At 41.4% G+C, this 24,503-nt stretch overlaps 1 protein-coding gene across 2 annotated transcripts; it reads right to left on the reverse strand.

Annotated features, from left to right (window-relative positions):
- Positions 1-7,617: 7,617 nt before the first annotated feature.
- On the reverse strand, positions 7,618-21,600 carry pax8 (paired box 8). Of its 2 annotated transcripts, none has more exons than XM_049560039.1 (12): positions 21,455-21,600; positions 18,598-18,755; positions 15,257-15,398; positions 14,923-15,120; positions 14,596-14,672; positions 14,267-14,392; positions 13,024-13,199; positions 12,698-12,818; positions 12,217-12,468; positions 11,723-11,824; positions 10,584-10,673; positions 7,618-8,592 (listed from the first exon to the last, which is right to left on the reverse strand). In XM_049560039.1, the coding sequence occupies exons 2-12, from the start codon at positions 18,617-18,619 to the stop codon at positions 8,522-8,524; spliced, it is 1,377 nt and encodes a 458-aa protein (XP_049415996.1). In that variant the 5' UTR covers positions 18,620-18,755; positions 21,455-21,600; the 3' UTR covers positions 7,618-8,521. The 2 variants fall into 2 exon arrangements, with proteins under 2 accessions (XP_049415996.1, XP_049415995.1); XM_049560038.1 differs by having other exon boundaries at positions 15,257-15,422.
- Between the last annotated feature and the right edge of the window lie 2,903 nt (positions 21,601-24,503).

Genomic DNA, 24,503 nt, shown 5'->3' on the forward strand with positions numbered 1-24,503 from the left:
AACAATTACTCTACAGTCACTTTTTCTAAACGCTGTGCTTCTGAATTTAAATGATTCTCGTTGCGTGTCATCTTAACTACAAAAAAGACAGAAGATGGAGCAGACCTGGGAGTGTGTTCATGTGTTTGTCTATGTATGTGTGTGTGTGTGTGTGTGTGTGTGTGTGTGTGTGCATGTCTGTGTGTGATCGCTCTCAGTGGCACGGGCCCCATTTTGTTCTCTTTCAGCCTGTCATGTTGAGCAGCGGTCGACCTGGGGCGGTCAACAATAAGAGCAGGATGTCTAGTATTAAGCTCCCCCTCCCCACCTCCAAACACACACACACACACACACAGGAATGTGATGTGACAATAGGAAACGCAATGAAGAACACAGACAATACAGGCAGGGACTGTTTGGGTGTCCAGGTTGGATCAAGGAGCTGGACAAACCGGATGTTTCGTTAAAGCTGAAGCTTCTAGATCAGAATTATTTCAGACTTTTTTCCCTCCCGACAGACATCAGGTGAAACTCTGACGGATCATCTGTTTTGTTTAGTTAACATGATAATGCACAACTTCTCGTCCTATGAATGGAAGCAGTTTCCATTCATTCACAGGAAAAACAACAGCTCATTAAGATAAAGTCAGATTCTGCAGATGAGGGTGATTGATGGGTCACATGAGTGACAGGGCCCCGGGGCTGCCATAGCACCTTGAGAGGGCCTGGGAGGCGATGCTGAAAGGCGACGCCATCTCGGCTAACCTACATGCTCTCGGGCCTGTGACGAAATGTTACAGCAAGAGGCGGCCATTAGCGCCTCTTGTTCTGTGGATCAAATTGAAATGTTTAATAATGTTCTGGGACACAGTCTGTGCTGGAGGTGCTTGTTGTGTGCTGGCGTCACACAGGAGCTCTCGACCAAAAGCTTCTTCTCACATGGCCTGCGGAGCATGACTTCAGCGGTGGTGGTGGCCTTGTTTTTGGAGTGCCATCTCTCTCCACCTCTCCTAACAACAATAATGAGCGGCTGGAGCAGCAGGGGCTGCATTAGCCGCTGGGTTCAGAGGGCATCCTTCCCAAGGAATTGGCCTGTTTTTGTTCCATCTGCGCCACTCCATTCTCGAGCTTTGTGCGACTCAGTCAGGCCTGGGTGGGTAATTAAAAAGGCAAGAGCTCAAGTTGTGATCATTAGGGGCTTGTCCAGCATGGGCTTCAAAAAAAAGACCCCGACATGTAGGGTCACTCCTGGTCCCTGTTTTTTTCCGCTTTCGCCCTCACACACAATGTTGCTTTGAACATTGCTCAACATCCGCAATGGCTCTGAAATGCTCCGTAAATATAAGCACCTGCAGAACACTGCCAGCAAACATAAACTGTACTGTAAACACTCACATTCATCCCTGGGATTTTTTTTCCTGCCCTCAATGCTCCTCCTGACGCACATTCTCCATCTGCTGCTGACGCCTCACACGCTCTACTTGTTACTTTTTCTCTTTTATCCGCACTAACACTTGATTTCTCCCACTCTGGCTATTGAAAAAAACATTTTTGTCTCCCTCTTGGTGACCCCCCACCCTCCTCCTCCTCTGTTTCTGTCTCCATGCTTCGCTCTTGATTGCTGCTGTTGTGATTTTTACATCCAGGGCCCTCGAAGCCTCTCTGTGGTCCTTTCATGGGTTTTGTTCTTCCACTCAGACTCCGTCTGCCTCTTTCACTGAGACGTTAAACAATAACTCTTCTTATTCTCCTCAAGCGTCAACTTGTTCTGGACATCTTCTGTACTTTTTGTACAGCCGCAGTCGATATATTCCACACGAGTGCGATTTTTAGTAGGAAGTGATATTCTTTACTGCTGTACCTTGATTTAAAAGAAATGGGAGGCACTTAAGAAAAACATCCTCTCCGTCTTTATTCCTCTGCAGACTGAACTCATTAGTGTTGCTTCTCTCTCAGACATTTTCATTTTATTTGCCTATCAGACCCAAACATGAATCACTCTTTACATTGCATCAGTCCCGACCCTTCGAGACCCCTTTCACAAATGCGGGCTTTTTGTAGCAAAGGAGCCTCTGAATGAGGGAGTTAAGGCAAGTGCCTTGCTTAAGGGCATTTAAACGCATGACCTCCTTTTGCCCTCTCCTCTTCCACATACACTCCTGCCTCTGACAGCACTCCTCAGGCACACACTCTGTGGCTTTTAAGATGCAGGACAAACATACCGGTCGGTGCTCTGTGAGTTAATGCAACGTATAGAGCAGGGCAAGAATGTTTGTGGAGTAATCTCCTCCATCTTATCTTTCATCTCGTACAGGAATCAATTTCAGCTACAATCCAAATCTATGAATATTTGCATCTATTCTCTGTCTGATTGATAATCTTTAATCTACGGTGCAGTTCAAAGGTTAATCAGCAGTATCCATGATGTTGAATGAGCTGTGTGTTTGACTCTCCCGGCCTCCACAGGTCAACCCTCTCCCTCGGGGCAGTACCTGATACCTGGCAGATTTTATCCACCTCCATGTGTGTGTATAGTGTTGAATGTGTGTGTGCTTTGAAAGGTGCGTTTTTCTTGATGTCTTCCAGTCAATAGCAGCTTCCTGCCTTCAGGGCCTGTGTGTTGTTTAATAGGCTGGTCGGAAACACAGGGCACCTGTGTTCCTCCCTCCGCCTGCTCCCACACAGAAACACCCTCTGTTTGGCCACTTTGCTCTGATAGACTGGTACATTTGTTCCAGGTGCATTATGGTTAGAGATGGAGGATATTAGGTAGCGTCTTGAAATTTGAGGAAGGTGCTGTCATTTGAAGTCCGCTCAGGTGTTCGGAGGCCTTTTTTCTGGACAGAATGTCTTTTACACCAACATTTGTTTGGTCAGTTGGCCATTGCTTAAGTCCAGACTGAAATATCTCAACAACTGTTTGATGAATTGACATAAAAATTTTGTCCAGACAATTTGTTCCCCAGAGGATGAACCCCAATTAATTTCCTTATACTATGCCTCTTTATCTGGCACCACCAACAGGTGAAATGTTAAATTAAATATCTCAACATTTACCAGATGGATTGGCACAATATTTTCTTCAGTCATTCATATTTCCCAGAGAATGAATCCTACTGTCTTTGGTGATCTCACTTTTCCTCTACCGTCACCATAAGGTCGATACTTGTGTCTTTGAGGCCTTGTTCAGACTGCCAGATCAAATTTGATTTCAAGCACTGGCATATCCAGAATGTTTCCAGATTGATTTCAGAAAGTCTGGACAAAGAGCAAATGGACTGGAATTGTACAGCGCCTCTCTAGTCTTTCGACCACTATGTCACATTCACCCATTCACACACACATACATACACTGGTGGCCGAGGCTACCACACAAGGTGCCACCTGCCACTCAGTTTTTTTTCTCTTTAACATACTCACACACCGATGGAACAGCCATTGAGAGCAATGTGGGGTTCAGAATCTTGCTCAAGGATGCTTCAGCATACCGACTGGATGAGCCGCACATTGCCAATCTTCCGATTAGTGGACGACCTGCTCTACATCCTGAGCCACAGCTGCCCAAACTACATTTGGGGGTTGTTTGAATACAATTCCAATCGGATTTCTACAGGTGTGTTTCAGTCTGTCTCTCGCTGCTTGAATCAGATTTCCAAATGTCTTTTGTGTGCTTAACCCTAACCCTAACCGTAATCTGTCTTACCACCAAGCATTGAACAAGACTGATGGAAAAACAAACTAGTGATAATTGAAACTGACTCGATTTTGTACGTGTCATAATGTTACTAACATTAAATATCTCTGGAACACTGCATGAGAAAGACTTACTTAATTTTGCCCTGAAGCTAATGCTAACCTTCGTGCAGCTCTAACGAGGGCTCTGGTGTGATCATATCCCTTTCAGAAGCTTTGTAAGAAGCCTATGACTTCGGTGTCTTTTTGGAGACTTTGTAGAATAAATCCATAATAATAATAAATCAGTCACTGAATGTCTTCTGCTATTTTCTTCCCATTATTTTAGTTGAAAACAGTCATTTGTTGCTGTCAGCCTCCATGTCTCATGCTTCTGTGTTGGAAAGCAGCATCTCCAGCATAGCTACATGGTTACTGATGCCATGTTGTTGCCACAGCAACCCATTCAGAGAGGTTGGTTATGTCTGGACACAGAAATCCGATCTCATCATTTGCAAATAAAATTGCGGAGAGCCTTAAAGATCTGATTTGAGAAGCAAATCTAACTTGCCTGCAGTCTGAACGGAGCCTTAGTGACACGTCGTGAGAGCTTTAGCTTGGAGGTTCATTTTTGAGCTCGGATACAGAAAAAAAAAGGTTGAGTCACAAGCTAACTTGTTGTCTCTGATGCTTTCAACCTAATCTGGAAGATTTTCCATTGAGGAACGTCATGAGATGGAGTTAAAAGCTGGAAACTTGGACCTTGTTTGGTGAGACCATTTTGGATTGCCATGAGCTGTGGTGCAGATATTTATGTCCACCTGAAGATGAACTTTGGTGATTCCTTTACTTTTCGAGTAAAAAAAGTGATGGAAGTATATTGAAGTGTAAAAAATGAAGAAAAAGAGCTTGAGAGAGAAGCTGAAATCTTGCTTTCTCATGTCCGTACCAGGCTGATTGCTGTGTAAAGCATCAGATTGTTGGTTTCGGACAGTTGCAAAAGTTGTCGGCTGCAGCTCCCACAGTTCGAACAGTCAAAAAGATGTAGTTGGAGGGTGTTGAAGCATCCTGACACCTTTAGTCTTGTTGCATGAGGTGCTGGTGTTGGCAGAGTCAACGACAATCTCGCACTCTGGCAATGCTGCAAAATACTCAAAGCAAAAGAGGATGGTTCATTACAAAAGAAAGGTTCAGAATAATGAGCCAGGCTTCATCCAAAACAATTAACCATAAAGGTGATGGGTTCACTCACACAATCTGGGCTTTCTGGAGGGCCACAAAGAAGCCTGAGCCGGGCGGGGCCCACGCAGCAGCGCCGCCATTCGCAGTTTAAAACAACAGCGTGTTCTGCAGCTCATTTGGACGAACAAATTCTGTCAGCCTACATAATACTTATTTGCCGGGCTGAATTGGTTGGCCTAGTGTCTCAGGCCCAGAGATAAGTGGAGAACTTTCCAGATGACTGGCGCAGGACAACCCCGACCCGTCATCCCACTGATTGCCACACACTCCTCTGCTGCCTTTTTGGCAGCAATTTCTCCAGGGGCCCCCATTCTGTCTTTGAGTTTGTCCCCATAATGGTGATGGGACACATGCCTTCTCCTCCATCTCACACACACACACACACACACACACACACACACACACACACACACACACACACACACACAGTGTTAGTATGGCTCTGTGTTAAATGTAGTAAGTCCCAGTCGCCCCGTCCTGCCAGCTTTGTCTGCCCTCAGCTGTTCCGGCCCGGTGCCTGTATTGTGCTGCCGGGCTCATTACCAGAAGCACTGTGGCCCGAAACCTCCTCGCTAATAGGCCCAGAGAGAGACAGAGAGGAGTTATTTCTGCTGTGGCTTGTGTGTAGCAGTGTAATGTTTTGTTTTTTACGCTTTTGGCAGTGAGACTGTTAATGTTTAACGTTAACTGCTCTTGTTTCTCTGGCTGGCCATCAGCTGGCTGAGGAATTCGAAATTGGGTTCAGTGGAAAGGTTTACCTCGTCCCTGTGAGGCGCATTGACTTGAAAGCTCCACTGTATGTATGAGTGTATATGGATGTGTGTGTTTCTGCATGCCTGAGCAGGGAACTGGAAAGAATGAGAGTCCAGTCAGTTGATGGGCTGTCTGGAGTGGGCCAGGCCACTTGGACAACAATGGGATGAAGTGCAGCTATTGTTTAAAGTTTACAGGGTGTGTACAGTAGTGCGGCTGCAGGAGAGGGATACAAAGAGAGGGGTGTAAAGAGGTGAGTCAGGGAAATGGTGAAATGTGAGGAGAGGGGAGGCTCGGAGGGGCAGAGAGAAAGAGGAGTGCATACTGTAAACAGAAAGATGTCAGGGCTGATCTTCGTCAGCGGACAGATAGCGCTCTGACTGAACTGATATTGAGGACTTTAAGTGATTGTCTCAGAAGTCAGACAAAAGCCTTCATACAGTCTCATTCAGGAGTTGCATAATTAGGTTTGAGGGCTTTCTTTAACGATGAATTAGGCCATGAACCACGCAGAAGTTCGTGAACTGAGAATTGCTGCAGAGGTTGCAGTGGTCTAATGAGATTAAACAGCTGAAAGTGGAGCAAGTTCAAGCACACATTTGTTTTCCCCTGCTGAGAGAAAACCTAAAGTTCATTCATATACAACTAACTTAAAAAGATATAAAAACCTGAAAAATGTGTTTGTAAGCAGGTCCAAAATGGATACTCAAAACGTGAATAAATGAGTAAAACATGACCAAAATCTATAAAAGCAAACAAAATCTAAGTTTAATAAATCCTTGACTTTTTTCTGGTCGTGTATATAAAATAATATATGACTATACTGGTAAATATTTGGTCATAAAGACAATCTGTTGCCTAAAACACTTGGAAATTTCCACCTATATCCTATAAGTAGGTTTTTATACAATTTAAAAGTTGTCTTTATTTATTATTAAATATATAAAGTACATGTATTATTGATTTATTACATATCTATCTGCTGAGGAAGACTGTTAGCTGTGCTTGAAAGCTCCATAAAAGCTACATAATTTAACAATAGCTGTTCTACATGGTGAGATTGGTTGTCCACTAGGCCTAAATTCATATTATAGTAACCTGTGCTACTAATAAACACAGTTATGGTAAAATATACATGTCTTTGACACTGTGAAAGCTGTTTTATATGATTTAGGTAGAGTGCATAAGCCTGTTTGGGCTTGTTTTCTCTACATACATTATAAATCCCATCGTTTTTTCCCCTTGTAATTCATTATTATATAAATAAAAACTAAATAAAAAATAAATTTAAAAAAGCCTAAATAAAAGTCTAACCTCATATCTGATTATAAACCGCATTATTCTACAATTTTTACAATAACCTACTGTGCAAAGCTTGTCTGAGCGCGCGCCTTAAAACACCCTGTTCCAACGTGCTGCAGGTCCCGGTGATGGAGCGCGCGCGGCCTCTCCCTCTCCATCATCCCCGCGCCGTCCCACGCGGCGGCACCAGGTGGGCCGCGGCACCGCCGAACCGTGGCGTCGTTAACGCGCCGCAATTATGAGGCCGCAAAGAGGGACGAAATAATTGCAAATAAAACTACATGATGCAGAAAATAAAAAAAGAAATTAGACAGATGCGCGTGTTTTCAGGATCGTTGCTTTTGTCCTTTTAAAATGCTGAAAGGTGCAGAAAAAATATGCAACATTTCACCAGGCTTTTGGTGCATGAGTCCCAGGCTATTATTACAAGTAATAATAATCATAATAATAATAATATAAGCAGATAATTAAAATCTGACACACTTGAAAATAAACAGCTGCCATGTGACATAACTGGTTAGTTTAAACACTTAATAACATATTACTGTGAGCTCTACACCTATACAAAATATTATTTACACAACACATAAATTATTTGTTGTTAGTTTGTAAAATTCAAACCATGCTTTAAAAAAAGACGACAGCAAAAACAGCAGTAAATTTGTCATGCTTTAATTAAAATAATTCTTTAGAAATTCATTATTTACATCTGCAATAATATTAATAACAGTATAAGAAAAAATAGTCACAGTTCTTACCAAACATCAGAACATCGGCATGACAACAAACTAAATTTATTTTGAGCAAAACAAATGTATTTCAAGCCTTGTTGGTTTTTGTAGCCAAATCACCAGCGTTCCCCGCCCTCATCAGTCATTCTCTGAGTAAAATTGCATCACTTCCCCATAAGTAATTCATCATTTACAATATGTACATATTGCTAGACAAATACATTAATTGTCTCTGAGGGGCATGTGTGGGCATTTTGTGATTTCAGTTGTGATTCATCCTTTAGTCTATGTTTACTACAGGAAAAAGCTCTTGAATTTACAGGGAGAACAAGTCAGAGAAATTAATTTGCAAGCAGACACAGATCAAAAAGAAGGAATCAATTTGTTGATGATGGGACAAAAAAAAGTGTTGTAAACAAAAACCAGGCATAGTTCAGTATAAAGAAGTTGCATATCCGTAATTCACTGGGTCAGTGGTCAAGTTGCAGATGTGCAGAGAAACAAAGTCTTTGGCCAAAACAGCGTTAAAGAGCTCTATACTGAAAATATGCACTGTGATGGGAGACGTCAGGCTGAGTCTCTGGAAACAGGCCCTGCATGGGGCAAGTTTTAGCAATGTGTAAACATGCATGAGTCAGAGTTACCCTGGGCAACGGTATCTGTAATGACAAATAAATAACATATAACTGGGTGTGGTAAAAAAAAAAAAAAAAAAAGTGTTGCTGGTTCATCAGCAGAGTCTCAGATCCAGTTTTGACGTTCGTGCCTTGGTCCATGTGTGTGTCAGCTCATGTGAAGCTCTCCAGTCTTGGTCCAGGTGGAGTCACAGGTCCAGCAGGGGACTAGAGGTGGTCGTAGGCGGCTGCAGACGGTGGAGCAGTGCGGGAGGCCGTGCTGTAGTAATAGGGTGAACCTGCGGGGGGAGACACAGATGGAGGCCTTCAGAACTGGGAGGTGTTGGTTGGTGATGGATCAGACTTTCTTTATCCATCTTATCCGAGGTTTTACAGCAGATGGTTGAGCTCACGGTCTGAGCTGCTTGGACTGTTTGTCCTGCGAGTGGATTGAGTCTTAAACCCTCTCATGACTCTCAAGAAGTCATCGAAAAGATAGGAGCAGTGCAGGACTTTCCTTTTTTGACCGGGAGGAGAAATCCCCAAACACTAAGCTGACATGAATCTGTACTTATGAAAAACATCTTCTAGGCTCATATACACCAGTCACAGGCTGCATCAGAGCTAACCATGTCTTTTTTTAAAACCTGTTCTGCATTTGTTTTTGTGTAATTTCAAAACCCAGTTTTCAATTTTATAACTCTGCTAATGACATGAAGTGGTGCAGCGTGATCTTTCAATCATTACCTGTGACTGCAAGAAATATTTTGGCTGTGTGTCAATATCCGGTGAAGCAACCACTGATTGTTGTGACACATGTTTTTTGAAGGTGTCTCCTTGAGCCACTGTAGCTTGTACCTCATGATTCTTTGGACTAAAGGGTCCGCCAAATAAATAAATAAATAAATAAATGTAATGATGTGTGAATATGTGAGAAGATGGGAAGCAATGCCTTCATGCTTTCTGAAATTGTCTGAGAAAAGGAATTTAAGCTGAGTATCTGATTGTAAAATTGGTAGATTACTGCTTTTTAGTTTTGTTTTATATGATGCCTGATTTTCCCTGCACGCTATGAAAGAGATTTCCAACTTTAATGGAACTTCATCGATTAAACAAAGGTTAAATAAGTGACACAAACATTGAAATTAGAAGCCCTAAGTAAATCCCACCTCCAATGATTATGATTATGATTGTATTGTATTGTATTGATTGTATTACTAGCACGAAATAGAACTTAGCTAACAAACAATTATAATAAGTAACAAACAATAAGAGGGTACGGTATGTGCAAATTTGCTAATTTTGTCTTCCTGTTTTCCGTACTGCTGGATGGTTTTTGCCTTTTCATTTTCTCATACTCTAATACACTCCACATCCACTCCACACCACCATTTTCTTTATGTGGAAGGAGACAACGTATCCTCGTACAACTCTTTGTATGATGCCCTTCAAATTAGTGCCCCAAGAATGACATTACTTCTTTCACATAAAGTTGCGTAATTACCGTAAAGTTACGGAGGTGAGATTTAGACAAGTAACTTACTGTGGTTAGATTTCGGTGGAGAAACATAGTGACAACGTACCCTAAAATGACAAAGTTTACCCAAAGTTACATGGCTCTGAACAGTACTGGGTGAAAGTCCTGTGTTTTGTGACCAATCCACCACCTTAACCTGCCTCCTTAATGGACCACTCGGGACCGCTTCACTCTTTACCTCCTTCAGCGCATTGGTCATGTGATCGCAGCCTTCCTTTATGTGGGTTATACACGAATTTCTGGCTGATGACTACATGGGACTTGTACGACTATTGGTGCTTTACTTTTTGTAGGAGAGAAGGGTGGAGGGGAATTCTGGTGGTTGGAGCCTAGGGAAGGATTCTGGCACCCCCCCCCCCCTCTGGGTGGCACACTAGGCTACTGCTTATGCCTCCTATAGGAAGATCCACCACTGTTAGTTATGTGCTAATGGTTTTATATGGCGTGTGACTGAGGCAGTTTGCACGCCATTTCCTGGTGAGTCTCTCCTCCTTCCTGCAGCCGTTAATTTAAATTCTAGTCATGATCAAATGTTTGTGAATCATGGAGTCAGTACAAGTGAGGTATTTTAATTCTCAGGGGACTTTTATGAATTAAATTAATTAGTAATTTGTCTTTTATTGTGGAGGTAGAGGTCAAAATCATTACCTTATAGTACAGCTAAATGTAGCCTATGCAGATGTATTGTGCTGCATGAGGTTGTAAAAAAACAGCAGGAGTGACACTGCCAGCACCCAGTATGTCCTTACTCACCCAGTATGCTGGAGTTGGTGAACCTCCAGGCTTCACTGTAGGAGGTGTAGGGCGAATGGCTGTAGGTCTGACCCGAGTAGTCTGTGCCTGCTGCAAGACAGATACAAAAAAAACTTCATCAAACACCAGATAAAACAAATCAAAACAACAATTATTAAAAGCCAAAGCTAAGATGTCGCTGAGAGCTCTGTGGAGTTGGCTTGTTTGTGTGTGTGCCAGCGTCTGCTCGGGCTTAGCTCATAATTCACCAACAGTTAGTGCAGCCTGTAAACCATTAATCTGTGGTGCAGGTGGATGGCTGAGGGTAAAATCCCCCGGCCCAGTGGTGCATGCAGCTAGCCTCTACGCCCTCTCTCCTCAGCACTCGGCCCCTCGCATCGCTCCTCCTCTTCTCTCCATCCTACACTTCCTGCTTTAGCCTCTATGGCACTCCTCTTTCTTTCTTTTCTCTTTTTTAATATCTAATTGGTAATTATGTTGGTTGGAATGAATCCCTGCGCCCCACCTCCTCCTCCTCCTGTCCTAACCCCCCCTTTCACTCAGTAATTGTGTATCAACGCTTCCTCACAGCGAGCCCACCAGAAAAATAATAAATCAGACCCTCTCATTTCGCGCTTCGGAGGGCAGACTTCAAATAAAAAAAGGCACATCACACACACACACTCTCTCTCTAGTCGTATGCAGGCATCCTGACGTAGACACACACACTCATGCACACACACACACACACACACACACACCACAAAGACCTCCTCCTCTTCGCTCATACCCAGACTTTACACCCCCTACGCCCACCCTGCATCTCCCTTCTGGGCCCCCTGGTTCCCATGGCGATGTGTGGTCAGAGGTGTCTGGGTGGGGGGTGTGGGCAGCAGGGTGGAACCCCCAGCCTGTTCCCTGTATACCCCCTGGGCCCACGTGCACCCGCGTACACACTCATACACACAACAGAGTTCACCACCCTGGCAAGACTACTCATTGACTCAGCCTGTCTTCTGTTAATCTACAAGCCTCCATCCCTGCCTCTCTTTCTGCCTTCTTCCCCCGCCCTTCCTTTCTTCCTACCGCTCTGACTCATCTGCTGCTTTTTATTTTCAACCCTTGACTTTGTTAATGTAGGTAACAAACATGCGTCTTACCTGCTACCATGCCCGTGATGGCAGAGGAAGAGTATCCTGACTGGGCAGGGGAGGGGATGTGAGGTGGGTAGCCTGGCAGGGTGGAGCTTACCATGTCACGCCCTGAAAACACACACCAAAACACACACTTTGAACATCATGTTAAGTTACTATTTTACTTGGTGTTACAGCTACAAGATAATAATAAACTGTTAATCATTTGAGTTATTTTTTTAGGGAAAGAACACCAAAAAAATAACTGGTTTCAGCCACTCGGATGTGACTATTTGCTGGTTTTTTGTCTTGTATCATAGTAAAATCAGTGTTTTGGAGTTCCACATGAACAAGACACAAACTGATTCACTATTTTCCAACAATTCATGGACCAAAGTATAAATTAAATCAAATAAATGACAGATGAATCAAAAATAAAAAATAAACTGTCCCCTTGCACAGCACAAATGCAAACACATTTCTCATGAGTGTGACATGAATGAAATGGATGCCTCCATTACCTGAGATGATAGACTGACTGCTGAACTGCCCATACACAGGTGCATGATGGGAGAATGAGTTGAAGGCGTTGGGGAAATGGTTGGAGTTGCTGCAGCTGCTGCTGCTGCTGCTGCTGACAGAAACAGGCTTCTGCAGTGCCTGTAGCTCCACGAACGCCAGGTTGGACACTGCCATGTTTGGCGAGGGGCTCGTGCTGGTCACCTCTGGGGACATTTCCTGTTTTAGACAGAGCGGCAGGGGCTGTAGGGGCTCTGAGGTGGTGACAGCCAGCGTGCAAGTGGATGAGAAAATGAAGTCGAGTGATGAACATGAGCAGAACGACAAACTGAGTGAAATGTCAAAAATAAAACAAAGAGTGAGTGGCGTCAGGACTGTGGTGCGCTGTTATGCAACTAAAAGATGCTGATGGTAGGAGTCAGCATGTTGAGAGCTGCAACTTAGTGTGGGTCAAAGGTCATCATCTAACATTAAGAGTCTCACCAGTCACCATGGTGTAGCTCTGGTGCGCCGTCAGATTCCGTCCAATAGCGGAGCTGGATGTTGAGAGGCTGGTCTTGGCCTCGTCTAGACTGCCATTGATGAGGGACAGCGGGTACAAAGTCTGAGGACGGTGAACAGGGATTAGCTATTAGTGTAAAGTGTGCTTCTGTACAGTGTGAGAGGGAGCAAATATGAATCTGTACAAGTCGAAAAACAAATGCAGGATATTATAAATGTCAATTTACAGCTCAAAATCTAAAATGGAAAGAAAAAAATAAAAGTATTTCTAGAAATTACTGTTCAAATACTTTCTGTCTTGTTTTTACCTGCTCTGTTTTGCTGCTGGAGGCGGAGCCAAATGAGTCTGGGGGATAGTGGTGGCGATCAAACCCACAGTCCAGATGTTGCGTGGCTGCGGAGAAGTGATCCACTCTCATCTGTTTCCTTGGGACGCCTCCGCTGCCCTGAGAGTCCACGCTGTGCCGACAACTCTCCTGATCACCTGGAGAGTCAAGAGGAGGACGAAGAAGACGATGGGAAGAAGATTTTTCGTGTGTGGTGAAACAGCACATACTAAATTTGTTATCATTTCCAAAAATTCCTCTGGAAAAATATAGAAAAAATACAAAGAATTCTGTCCCCAAAAATTAAACTGTTTCGTTATACAGATGTTAAAATGCTAAAATGATTCTCAACCATTTAACCACAAGAGGACAATATAGAAGAAATAATGTCACAAGGTCTGTCCTTGACCTTGCACATTTGGTGCCACTGCCACAAAAAAAAAGAAACACCAAAAAAGTATTATTATTATTGACAAATGGCATAGAAATCAACACAAATTAAAAAAGGTACCAAACAAACATCAACTTGAAATAATAATAAATAACAATAAGCAGATACGGTAAGAGAAAATTTGCAAATTTTGTCTTGTTGTTTTTGTACTGTGCCCTAGATGGCTTTTGCATTTCATTTTCTCTTACTCTAAGGCTGTACACATACACTGCACTCCATGTTTGTTTGTTTGTTAGTTTGTTTTTTGGGTGGGGTTTGCAGTATCAGGGCCCCTTCTTCTGGGTGACACCCCTGGCCATCCCCTATAAGCTCCGCTTGCATAAGGTTTATCTTTAAAGTGTGAGAATAAATTGTGCATGTGTTGTTTTTTTATACTTGCAACACAAGCATCCCTCAAATTGCCCTTCAAGGGACGAATGAATTATTTTGAATTCAACAAACTGAATTCTTATTAAACACTTGATCGCTCTTTGTTTGGTGCCTCTTGGCCTGTTCTCCCTTGTGACAGGAAAAAAGACTTGTTCTCAATGAATTTCAGGTAAAATAAAGGTCAAATAAGTTATTAAACAAAGCAATTTGAAGAGAGATGGTGTTTTGCAGCTTTTGGAGACATTTAGGGTGACTTCAGGCGGGATGCTAATAACTTGAAAAAAGTAGCTGAATGTAAAGCAACTCCTTCCTTTGTTTACCAGACACACACACATCTGACGCCCCAATAAAACAAAACAGTGTCAACAGTGGTGTGGTGTCTCGCTCATTTGATGTGATTCTTACTGTCATCGTGACTCCTCTTGCCCTCGGCGCTGGGCTGGGGGATACCCAACAAGCCGCTGATGGAGTAGGTGGAGCCCAAAGAGTCTGACTGCGGAGACTCGGGAGGGGTGACTGCTGAACTCGGGACTGAGGGAGAGATAAACAAAGACAGACAGATTTGAAGCAGACAGTGGAAACGATACTGTATGCTGCACTCGTCTCGCTGCCATAAGGTCACCAGTTTAATCCTACATGAGGAGTGCTCTCTAACCCTAATCCTTCACTATGATAATGCTCGGTGAAATGGGTGGTGATGCAGCCTCCATTGTGCATGTGTGAGTATCACTTACTGAGGGTTTGTCCTGGACTCAGGCCTTTGCCATCCAGAGGCAGATTGAACGGCTGCTGGACCTTTGTTCGAATTATTCTGAATTAAACAGAAGAAACACAACTGAGTGAACAAGAATTCACATCTAACACTGTCTGTAAATGTTCACATATTAATAAGTGATATCAGGAATATGTAATGTGGCTTAATTCCATGAAACATCTCTAGTAAATCTTCCCCATCCATCTCTCCTCTGACACCCAGTAAGCCAGGTGAATCCACACGCTGCTGAGCCACAGTTGCATAGTTGTACCTCTAACATGATTTCATTCATAATTCAGTTTGTCACCTGTTAATGGAGCTCACGCTGGGCACCGTGTCGCTGTCACACACTCCCTCCGCCAGCAGCCTGTCCCTGATTTCCCAGGCGAACATGGTGGGATTCTGCCTCTTGTACTCTGCGATTTTATCCACAACCTTCGGGGTGGCCACCTTGGGTTTGGAGCCCCCGATCACTCCAGGCTTGATGCTACCTGTCTCGTAGTAGCTGGAGGAAAATAGGAGAAAAGATTTTTACTTTTAAAGCACAGCAAGTTAAGGTTGAACTGTCGAACAAACACCAGTGTTCCTGGTAAGTAAACAGACGTTCAGGCAACAGGAAGTTGAGTAAGGCGCTCGCGTACCGTCCCAGGATCTTGCTGACGCAGCCGTGGCTGACTCGGAGCTGCCGGGAGATGTCACAAGGCCGAACCCCCTGGTGGGCCATGTCCACGATGCGTTGCCGGATCACCTCCGGAAGTGGGCGTCCATTAACAAACATTCCACCTAGTTGGTTAAGACCCCCATGACCTGGGGGAGGAGGGGGGATGAACAACCATAAATGTCATGGAACTTGAGATCAGACACATGCCAATGTCACCCGACACAAAGTCCCACACACCTGGACACACATTTTTGGGGACAATGAAGACCCAGACTAACTGCAGAGAACACAGAAAGTGTTTTAGCAGTTAAATTAAACCAAGGATCTTAAGTTAGATGCCGTCCTGGGTATAAATCATCCCTGGATACATTACATATATACACCTTACACAGATCTGCACTGCTCAAACAAACACACACAAGCATGTTTAAGTAATCAACTAAGTTAATGTTGCAAGTGATAATGAAAAGTAGCTGTCAGAAAAAAGCATAAAAGAGAAAAAAGCTTAATGTGTTATATGTAGCTTCATGGATTTTTATCAAAAACAGTAAAGTAACTATACAGAAGAAAGCTATTATTAACAGAATATTATGTTGTCCCTGTTTTAAAACACCCTGCAACTTTATTACGCAATCTTTAACAGGCTGAAGATTAAACGTGCCTTCAACTGTAATAAATAACTGTAGCAGTGTCGGCATTGTCAGGAGCATAATGAAGTTTCATATTAAAAATAAAGTCGAGGACGCAGGACAGGATGAAAGCAGTGAGGAGAAACAAACCTTGAAGAAGATGGTGACATTCAGAGCTGATTTATTCACATTTATTTATCTAAGTTGAATTGGCCTGTAAAGTTGGATATAGTTGAAGTTTTGACAAGTCTCTTTCCAACTGAACTTCACCCGGCAGCAAAAAAACAGCTCACACTTTTAAATTGAGGATTGTTTAATTACTTACAAAGCTAATCACCTCCTTATAAATAACACCTGTGGGCTGATTCTCACAATTCTCCCTTCTCGTCTTTGCCGGTAATTTGTTTAAAACATGAGGTTCGTTGGGCTTCAGTGAAGGTGATTATTTTGTGCTTGGAAATGATCAGGAAACACATCATTTAGTGAGGAAAACACTCTATATGGTGATTCATATCATTTGAAAAGAGTATTGTTAATTTAAAGTTTTTATAAAGTTGAGGTAAATTTAATCACTTTACCCTTTTTTTGGTATTATTTGTCTTTTTAATGTGTATTTTTCCACATGCTGCACTGCAGTTTTGTGTAAAATAGCCTATAATAATAATGTTTATTATTCTTATTACAGTATACTTGATATTTTTAAAGGGTAAATGCAAAATATATCATATTTATTCTATTTATATACAAATAAAGGCCTGGTAAATATGCTTTTCACTATATAAGGAGTTACTTTGGTGTCATTTTGTTTAAAAAATATCCACATAATAATTGAATTTTAATGCATATGGAGCAGATAATATCTTATTTCTCATGTCATGTCGTTTTGATACTTGTGTATGCATTTGTGCACGTGCGTAAAATATGGTTAGATCAATAAATTACTGCACAAAACTAAAAATCTGGCATTGTCATTATAGTTAATTGTCATAAATTATTTTGTATATGCATCAATCTAAATAAGCCTCAGATATCTGTCAAAGCTCGATCCTGCAATTAAATAACATCCTACACCAACATAAGAAGTGTTTTTCTCCAGTAAACAGCATCAGACAAAAGCGCGCTCTGCGTTGCAGCCAGCAGCCTCCGCTATCTTCTCTATGGACTGCACGGTGGTGACTCTGCAAGAACACCATTGCTTTTAATTTAACCCATTGAGACGCTTCTTTTTTTTCTCTCAGCCTTTTCCCAGCTTTCATTTCCACATCAAACAGCGGCCGGACGAGGCCGAGGGAGGGGAGGAGAGGAGAGGAGAAGAGAGGGGGAGACAGAGAGTGGAGAGGAGGGAGGGAGGGGAGCCTCTATTAACGCTGCCAGCGGAGTGTGGAAAAAAATCTCCCCGCCAAGCTTCATCAACCTGCAGGATATTAAAGCCGAGCAGACCCGGGGGGCGGTGGGCGCGCGCACGGTGCACGCGCACGGTGCACACACAAACCGCGTGCACAGCAAAAAACAAAGCGTGAATTCATAGATAGATAGATAGATAGATAGATAGATAGATAGATAGATAGATAGACAGTCGTCAGCCTCCTGCTGCTCCATGATTGACCCCGCTGAAGTGGCTCTGACCAGCAGGGGAGGATTGTTCTAAATTTATATCTGACAGCTTTAAGTGCCAGCCAATTAACTTCCCCAATATCCTGCACAACGACCAGAGGAAAATAACAATTCACTCCTTCAACGATTACAGTGAGCAGACAAGACACGTCCATGCATCCCATTGTGGGCCTACACTCTCCCAAACAGTGTTTCCAGTGTTTCACAGGGCTGTGCAGCCAAACATCAGTCAAAACCCACAGAGCTTGATCTTAAATTCTAGTGGAGATCCTAAAGTTTCCAAAGATACCAAACACGCCAGGCCCAAATTAGAATGAATGTGCATAAAATGACCTACATGTGAGCATAGGTGTTGATTTCAGGGGCCTACAGGGCATATGTTCACTTGTCTCTCCCAGTAAAACATTTCACAAGACATTTAAATCATAGTTTGATGCAGAAAAGGAACAAAAAGTGCGTAAAAATGCACCAAAATGCAGGAAATTAAGCATTTGATGCTCAAAATTACGCTGGGTGAGGACCCCCTAAACCCCCAAATTCACCCCTAATATTGAAATTAAACCTACTCTCCTGCAGGTAAGCATCATAGGTTCAATAAAGAGCTGGAACTGATACTCATTAGTTTAACTTTAAGCCATGTATTTATGTATAACAGCATGTAAAGCTTTAAAACAGGATTTATAACACACTATAATGTAGCTGTAAGCAGATATAATGACATTTTTGTGAGTCTTTAATATACAGCATTTAATCAGCAGTTATAACTTCTCCTATTAGGATTTATGTTATTATAATGTCATTTTTTATCTGCTTACAGTAGCCTCCACTTATGGATACCCACAGGAGGAGTTATAGTTGTTGGCAAATACATTGATAAACACTTGTATTAGCTTACAACTATACTGTATGTGTGTGTTACAACCCACTTCAAGCTACATAATGGGAAATAAAAAAGGGAAATGTGCATATTATGTGAGTTATATATATGAAAACACGATTCTCATGTCAGGAAAAGTCAAATGTGTTTGGCTGAACTATCCTTAGGAGTCTGAGAGGCCAGCTCGAGTTGTGTATTTACCTCTTCCAGCGTTGTTGGACATATCCCTGAGTTTCTGGTCCTTGCTCCACCAGCTGAACGTGACGGTCGGCTCCAGGCTGTCCCACTTAAAGTGTTTCTACTCCCCGTCCTGCCTCGTCTGGCATGAGTGTGCTCCTGAGCACGCTGTCGACCGCACACTGCAGGAGGACAGTGGTTTATCAAACTGGCTGTTTGGTCATGTGTGATGCCTCTGAGCTCAAACACTCAGCTGGTGGCACTATATGTGTGTGTTTCTGCAGAGAGGTACAGCTGAATATTGTCTTTAAATCACCTGTACCTGTCTGTCTTTAGACTATATGTGTATGTAAATCTGTGTTTTAGACTATATAGAACAGGCCTATGTGTCTGTATTTGTGTAAAAATACTTAAATGTAACAGTCAGTATTTGTGAAACATGAAAGATCTTCTTCCCCTTCGGCCAACCCAGATGGCTGCTCCTGTTATACATAAAATTTCCCTTCATTAACCGCTTTGTAATCAGGACTGACTGCTCTCATTAATCACCTTATAATTATCAGAACCAGAAAATTTACTTTATTTTGGGTTGGGAACATAAAAATGGAGGACTATAATATTCATTATGATGTAAAGTATATTGGGTATAAGTGGAAGAAGTAAAGTTTAAGGAAAGAGAATCATTTTTCAGAGCTGTGTTTGAATTTTTGGCTAATTTACCCTTTTAACTAAATTAATTTTAAGCAAAATGAACCTGAATCAAACCACTGCAGTGTATCAAGTGAACATAATTTTCCAGAAAACTCTTTTAAACATTTCAAGTGGCTGCTCCATTTCTCATTTGCTGAAGAGAAATTTAACTGAAAATGGAAAAAGAAACAACAGCGACGGAGTTCAGACATGTGACAAATTATTATAAACCCAACTCTTAACTAAAAGATGCTAAGTGTGTATTACATGTGGTCGCTGGCAGTAGTTATTGCCCATATGTGAGCCTTGTTTACAGGCTCCATCTGCTCAGCTGCTCTCCACTCTGCTGGATCAACTTCCAGCACGAGCAAAACATTATGAGACATTTAACATAAATTAAGCACCTTCATTTAGACTTACAGACTCACAGATAGGAATGTTGTTAATTTACATCAACTACAATCATTGGAAATATCATGTTTGGTCAAAAACAAGTGGAAAATACTCACACTTGTGTAGAAAATAAAGATTAAATCCACGGTTAATGTTTCTCTCTGGAGCTGTTTTAATGCCATTTAAGCGTGTCAGGTGTTGTCATGTCCTGCTGGGTGGACACGTCAAAATTAAATAATTAGCAGACTGTCACACACTGTTACATGTGATGATTGATGGCCACACTAAGTTGAGTCAAAGTTATTTTAGTTTGGAGGTAAAACATTTACTGAGCATTGCCAGGTTTAATTAATTTACTTCACTGGCACTAAAACTAACATATCATATAATAATACTGAATAATTTGAGTACATTTCAAAAAAGGATGTGTGTAGTCATTTATTTAGCATACGCGATTGCAAGTTTTGGGTTAAAGTAAAACTCAAAAAGCTAAATAATTTAATTGCAAACTTCAAATTCAAAACATAAAAATAAAAGCAGCCGGTTGTTGTATTTAGAAATGGCACATTATTCAAAATGTGAGGTATGCAATGATTTTAATATTCATTTACTGGCTAAAATAAAAATGTAGCAATATTATTTAATTGTTGTAATAACAAAACAATATAATATCCTAGTAATTAAAAAATCATTAATGATGGAAACAGATGGTTTTGGGGACAAAAAAGGATGTGAAACAAACTTACTCTTTACATTTCCATGAGTTTAAAATGTAATTGGGTGGCCATGAGTATATTAACCCAGTATTTATAATGTTAGTACTAGTATAACAAGTGTTTGACTGCTGTTTACGAATGTTCCTGTGATTAATGATAATTAATATGCTATCATTTCACCTGTAAATTAACAGTGACATTTTAACAATGACTTCCTGCAGCATTTGCAGACATTTTAAAATTATTTTTGAGCAGTTAACATCTCATGTTTGTAATTTTTTTATCTTTTTAAGTATTTTTTTCTTTTCTTTTCTTTTTGAAAAATGAAAAATGTGTCTGATAGGGGGTGAAAAGTACTACTTCACTGTGTTTTTGGTTGATTTCTACTGTCTTAATAGTAAGTGCAATGTTAAAGGAATTGTTCGCAAATACATATATCCTCTTTTTTGTGTTTTCTATTGGACAGCTTTATTCCAAATACATATAATCGTGCCTTGTGTTAATCGTGTTGGTGACAGTCCAGCCTCGCGCAGATTCAGTTAAGGACCATTACAACATTTTCTTTCTTCTTCTTCTTCTTTCTTTCTTTTTTTTTTTTTTTTTACCTTTTCACAGTTATATAATAAAAAAGAAACTTTAATTCGCCTGCACCAGATGAGAGGAAATAATAGATCCAAACTACCGCCTAAAGCCTCTAATTTGGGCCCAAGGTTAAATTTTCCTTACATGAAACTCGATGAATTCACACAAGCTGCGATTCGTTCTTGAAAATTCACCACAATTATTCAGCTCTTTTTTGTGCACTGACGACTGATTCTGTATGATTATCACTGCTCTTTAACAAACTTTGCGCTCACCTGCACCTGGGTCACATCTTCACACCTTCATTATTATAAACTGGTCTCATTATGAAGCCTCATTTTTCTGCGCGTCCCCACAGCAGAGCCTCAGAGAGCCTCTGTCTCGTCTTGCAGAGTGAATTTTGGCTAATTGAATCCTCCTCTGCTCCGCTTTATATCTCGCTGTGTTTCAGGACTGCGGATCGACACAGACACAGCTGAGACACTGAAATGACAGCTTACCTTTCAATGACGCAGCTCAGGATAAAAACGTCCCCCAGCAGATGTAGCGATATTATCCAAAATGCTGAAGACTCTGGTGATATGAAATGCGGTGTGTGTCCGGGCTGTGTGTGTCGGAGGAGGCAGGGCTGCTGTTGTGTTGTGATGTGTGTGTGCTGCCAACACTCAGCCAGGTTTTATCCAACCGGGGCTGCGCACAGGACGGAGCCCTGCAGCCATTGGAGGAGGAGGAGGGGAGAGGAAGGAGGAGGTGTGGTTTTATGGAAAGGAGAGAAGAAGCAATTCACCCCCCTCTACACTAAAAAAAAAAGAAAGAAAAAAAAAAAGGATGACTGACCCTGTGTTTTGATGGCATTACTCCCACTGAGTGACTGTACGGAAACACTTGTCAAAGAGACGGCTTGTTTCCATTCACCTCCAGCGACAGCCCCGCTTTAATTAGACTGTGTGACACCGGTCCGGTCCGAGCGCCGCTTCACACGCAATTTAGCGCCTGATTTTCTGCAATCAGTCACAGTTTCTCCCTGACAGGTACACCACACCTGACCCAGGAACAGTTTAAACACGGGAGATGAATCATTGACCCCCACATATGTTTCAAAACTTTTCAAAAAACGTTAGTGAGAGACTATTTTATGCAAGAAGAAGAAAACTGAAAAGGATAAAAGCTTATTTCTATCTAAACCATTGACCTCCAGTCATTCAAGGACTTGTAACTCTCGCCAAATGATTGTTATTTCCAAGCTAAGACACTGAGTTAGACTTTTCATTAAAGCAGACATTTCCCTCATTCAGTCTCTTCATTTAATATATGAATCTGCACTGCAAAAGAATGGAGGTAAATGTTTTTTTTTCATTTGCTCAAATAAGTTAAAACATCTGAAATCACGGAAGATAAATCGCTGACCCCACATATGTTTCAAATTCTTTTTAGCCTACTGAAAGTCTTATTCAAGGAGAAGAAAGCTCAAGTATAAAAGTATAAAAGCAGATTTCTGCAAAAGAATGGAGGTAAATATTTTTTTTCTTTTGCACAAATAAGTTGAAACATCTGCAGTCCCAGAGGATGAATCACTGACCCCACATATGTTTCAAAACTTTTTACTGAACACTAGATGGAGACTATTTTATTAAAGGAGAAGAAAGCTGAAGTATAAATGCTGAATTCTGTCTTAACCATTGACCTCCAGTAATATACGGGCATATGTGAGACATTAATGGGGCTCTTATCGCCAAATAATTGTTTCCAATCCCAGATAGTGAGGCTTTTCCTCAAAGCAAACATTTCCCTTTTTCATTGTCTTCATGTAATGTATGAATCTGTCCTACAAAAGAATGGAGGTAAATATTTTTTTTTCTTTTGCTTAAATAAGTTTAAAAAAACTGAAATCACAGAAGATAAATCACTGACCCCACATATGTTTCAATGTTTTTGCTAGTTGGGGAGAAGAAAAGCTGATTTCTGTCTAAACCATTGACCTCCAGTAATTTACGGACATGTAACTCTGTAAGACACCAATTGGGCTCTTAGCTTGTTTCCAAGCTTAGACAGGCTTATTTATTGAAGCAGGCATTTCCCTTATTCTTTTATTTATGTATGAGTATATCCTACAAATGAATGGAAGTAAAAAAAATTATTTTGCTCAAATAAGTTAAAACATCCAAAATCATGAACTCAACAACAAAACAGCTGTTTCTTCCAGAGAGGCATCTTCTAGTCACATTTGGGCTGAATTAAATTTTAATTAAGATTAATTTGAAATCCCAACGTGCTGCAATAGTAAGGTCTAAAAAAGCATAAAAGTCAATGGATAACATGTTATTGGGCTGTTGCCTAAGCTCATGATGCTTTTTTCCATTAAATCCATCTTTAAAAAATAAATGAGATTAAAGCATGACAGAGGGTAGGCCTTTCTGTTTCTATTGGCCAGATAAAAAGTAATAAACCAAACAGAGCATGCATGTGGTGACAACAAGGACGTAGTTTTGTTGAAGAACAAGGCTGTAGACATCATTTCAACATTCAGGGGGACACATGTAAAATGTTTGGGAGTCCACTGAAGGAAAATTTTGAGCATCAAACATTTAATTTTCTGAATTTAGTGAATGTTTAGGCACCAGATTTGTATCTTTTCTTCATCAGTTTATGGTGTGTGAATGTCTTAATTTTTTTGTGAAAATAAAAGTCCTGTTTTTATGTTTTTATTTGGAGGGACAGATGCACATGTTCTAAATATTGAGAGGGACGTGTCCCCTGCATCCCCCCTGAAATCTCCACAACAGAGACAACAACTACATCTGCATGAATTTATTTCTGTCGTCCCGAAAAGACGTTTGAACATGCTGAGGTGTGGGCGTCTCCATCAGAGCAGATTACTCTGCAGCTTTCTTGCATGAAAACGACTTGAAGCTGCAGGGAAGTGAGTTGATTCTACTTTTACTCGTTTACGCGTGATGTCGCACCAGGGTGTCAGAATCCCCCTGAGTTAAAACGCTGTTAATGTTGTTTCTCACGCGCCTGTAAAACAAACACAACACCTCTAATGACAGCCATCCATGGCACCGTGTCGCCTGTCTGATGGAAAAGCAGGTTTATCCAGCCATATGGAGCTTTTTACTTTTTTAGGGGAGAAAATGGCACACATTTTACGCATATTATTTCTTTTGATTGTGGAGGAGTAAATCATACTTTTATCCACTTTTATCCAGTTTCACGACGAGAAAATGGAACCAAAATACAACTTCAGTCCTTATCTCGTCACTCTGTGATTGAAGTCTTTTATTTCTCATCTTTAAAAGACTCACAGCCTCTGCAGGACAATGGGAAGAATGTTTTTAAATAAATAAACCCGTCAGGAGACTAAAGGGAATCATAACCTGAGATGGAAACAGAGACAGTCCTCTGTAAAGTGACCAGAGAGAAATGACAAACGCCCGGAGGGGAGAGGTGGCAGAAGAAAGAGAGGTTACCGAGAGTTTAACAAGGGATTAAAACTCACAGATTGGTATCTATGACGATGATACTGTGAATTAAAATAGCGCGTAATTA

The sequence above is a fragment of the Epinephelus fuscoguttatus genome, linkage group LG18 (assembly GCF_011397635.1).
Source record: "Epinephelus fuscoguttatus linkage group LG18, E.fuscoguttatus.final_Chr_v1".
NCBI lineage: Eukaryota > Metazoa > Chordata > Actinopteri > Perciformes > Serranidae > Epinephelus > Epinephelus fuscoguttatus.

Excerpts from the sequence above, each read along its gene's own strand:
- pax8 (XM_049560038.1), bottom strand. The coding sequence starts at position 18,619 with ATGTCCAACAACGCTGGAAGAG. Across the intron at positions 13,200-14,266 it reads CAAGAGGAGTCACGATGACA|GTGATCAGGAGAGTTGTCGG; the intron begins GTAAGAATCACA and ends TTGACTCTCCAG. Across the intron at positions 8,593-10,583 it reads CACCAACTCCAGCATACTGG|GTTCACCCTATTACTACAGC; the intron begins GTGAGTAAGGAC and ends CTCCCCCCGCAG.